This window comes from Cynoglossus semilaevis, unplaced genomic scaffold (assembly GCF_000523025.1).
Source record: "Cynoglossus semilaevis isolate Cse_v1.0 unplaced genomic scaffold, Cse_v1.0 C19027374, whole genome shotgun sequence".
Taxonomy (NCBI): Eukaryota; Metazoa; Chordata; class Actinopteri; order Pleuronectiformes; family Cynoglossidae; genus Cynoglossus; species Cynoglossus semilaevis.
This window is the reverse complement of record NW_007588340.1, coordinates 1-774: the sequence shown is the minus strand read 5'-3', so window position 1 is coordinate 774 and position 774 is coordinate 1. Positions and strand designations below refer to the sequence as shown.

The window sequence follows — 774 nt, the reverse complement described above, 5'->3', positions numbered from 1 at the left end:
CATTTTTCAGTACTTTTTCCACCTCTGATGTAATACTCCTAAAAGGAGCAACACATGGATTCGAGTCCTCTGTCCAAAAAATATCCCGGAAGTCTTTTTGACTCAAATAACAATGGAGTTGGAGTTGTCGGTAGAATTCGGCCACAAAGAACTCCCCCTGCTGATGAAGGAAGATTTGAGTTTGGCAGCTGATTTCCTCTTGCAGCCCAGAGAACTGAAAATGCCCAGAAGCTGACGTCGAAACTTCACTCCCACAAACGCGTACAGGACGGGGTTGAGGCTGCTGTGGAGATAACCCAGGGAGGCGGTTACCACCATGGCTTTGTCCACGGCGTTCCTCGCGCCACAGCTATTGGTGGCGTTGCCGGTCTGAACGGTGTCCACCAACAACGTGATGTTGTATGGGGTCCAGCATAGGAAAAAGACCACCACCAGAGACACGGTGACCCTGAAGGCCTTCTGCTTTTGCAGGCTGTGGGTGGCACAGCGCAGCCGGTAGAGAATGCAGGAATAGCAGAAGATCAAGATTAGCGACGGGATAATGAAGCCCAGTATGTGGTAGAGCAGGCGCGACGCCATTCGCCAGTTTCCAACTGATTCGGGGTCAAACTTGAAGTAGTCGCGGACACACTCCGTTTTCTCCCGTCGGTCGTCATGGATGGCATCCAAGAAGATCCAGTCAGGGATGGAGAGCAGTATGGAGACGAGCCACACCGCGCAGCAGCTCGCCTGGACGACCCTAGGGGTTCTGCGCGAGAACATCGCTGCGGCATG

At 53.1% G+C, this 774-nt stretch overlaps 1 protein-coding gene across 1 annotated transcript; it reads right to left on the bottom strand.

Moving 5' to 3' along the window:
- Window positions 1–34: 34 nt before the first annotated feature.
- On the bottom strand, window positions 35–768 carry LOC103399412 (C-X-C chemokine receptor type 3-like). Its single transcript, XM_008338106.3, has one exon. The coding sequence runs from the start codon at window positions 760–762 to the stop codon at window positions 103–105; it is 660 nt and encodes a 219-aa protein (XP_008336328.1). The 5' UTR covers window positions 763–768; the 3' UTR covers window positions 35–102.
- Between the last annotated feature and the right edge of the window lie 6 nt (window positions 769–774).

Bases quoted from the DNA above. Each gene is read 5' to 3' on its own strand.
- LOC103399412 (XM_008338106.3), bottom strand. From the start codon at position 762: ATGTTCTCGCGCAGAACCCCTAGGGTCGTCCAGGCGAGCTGCTGCGCG.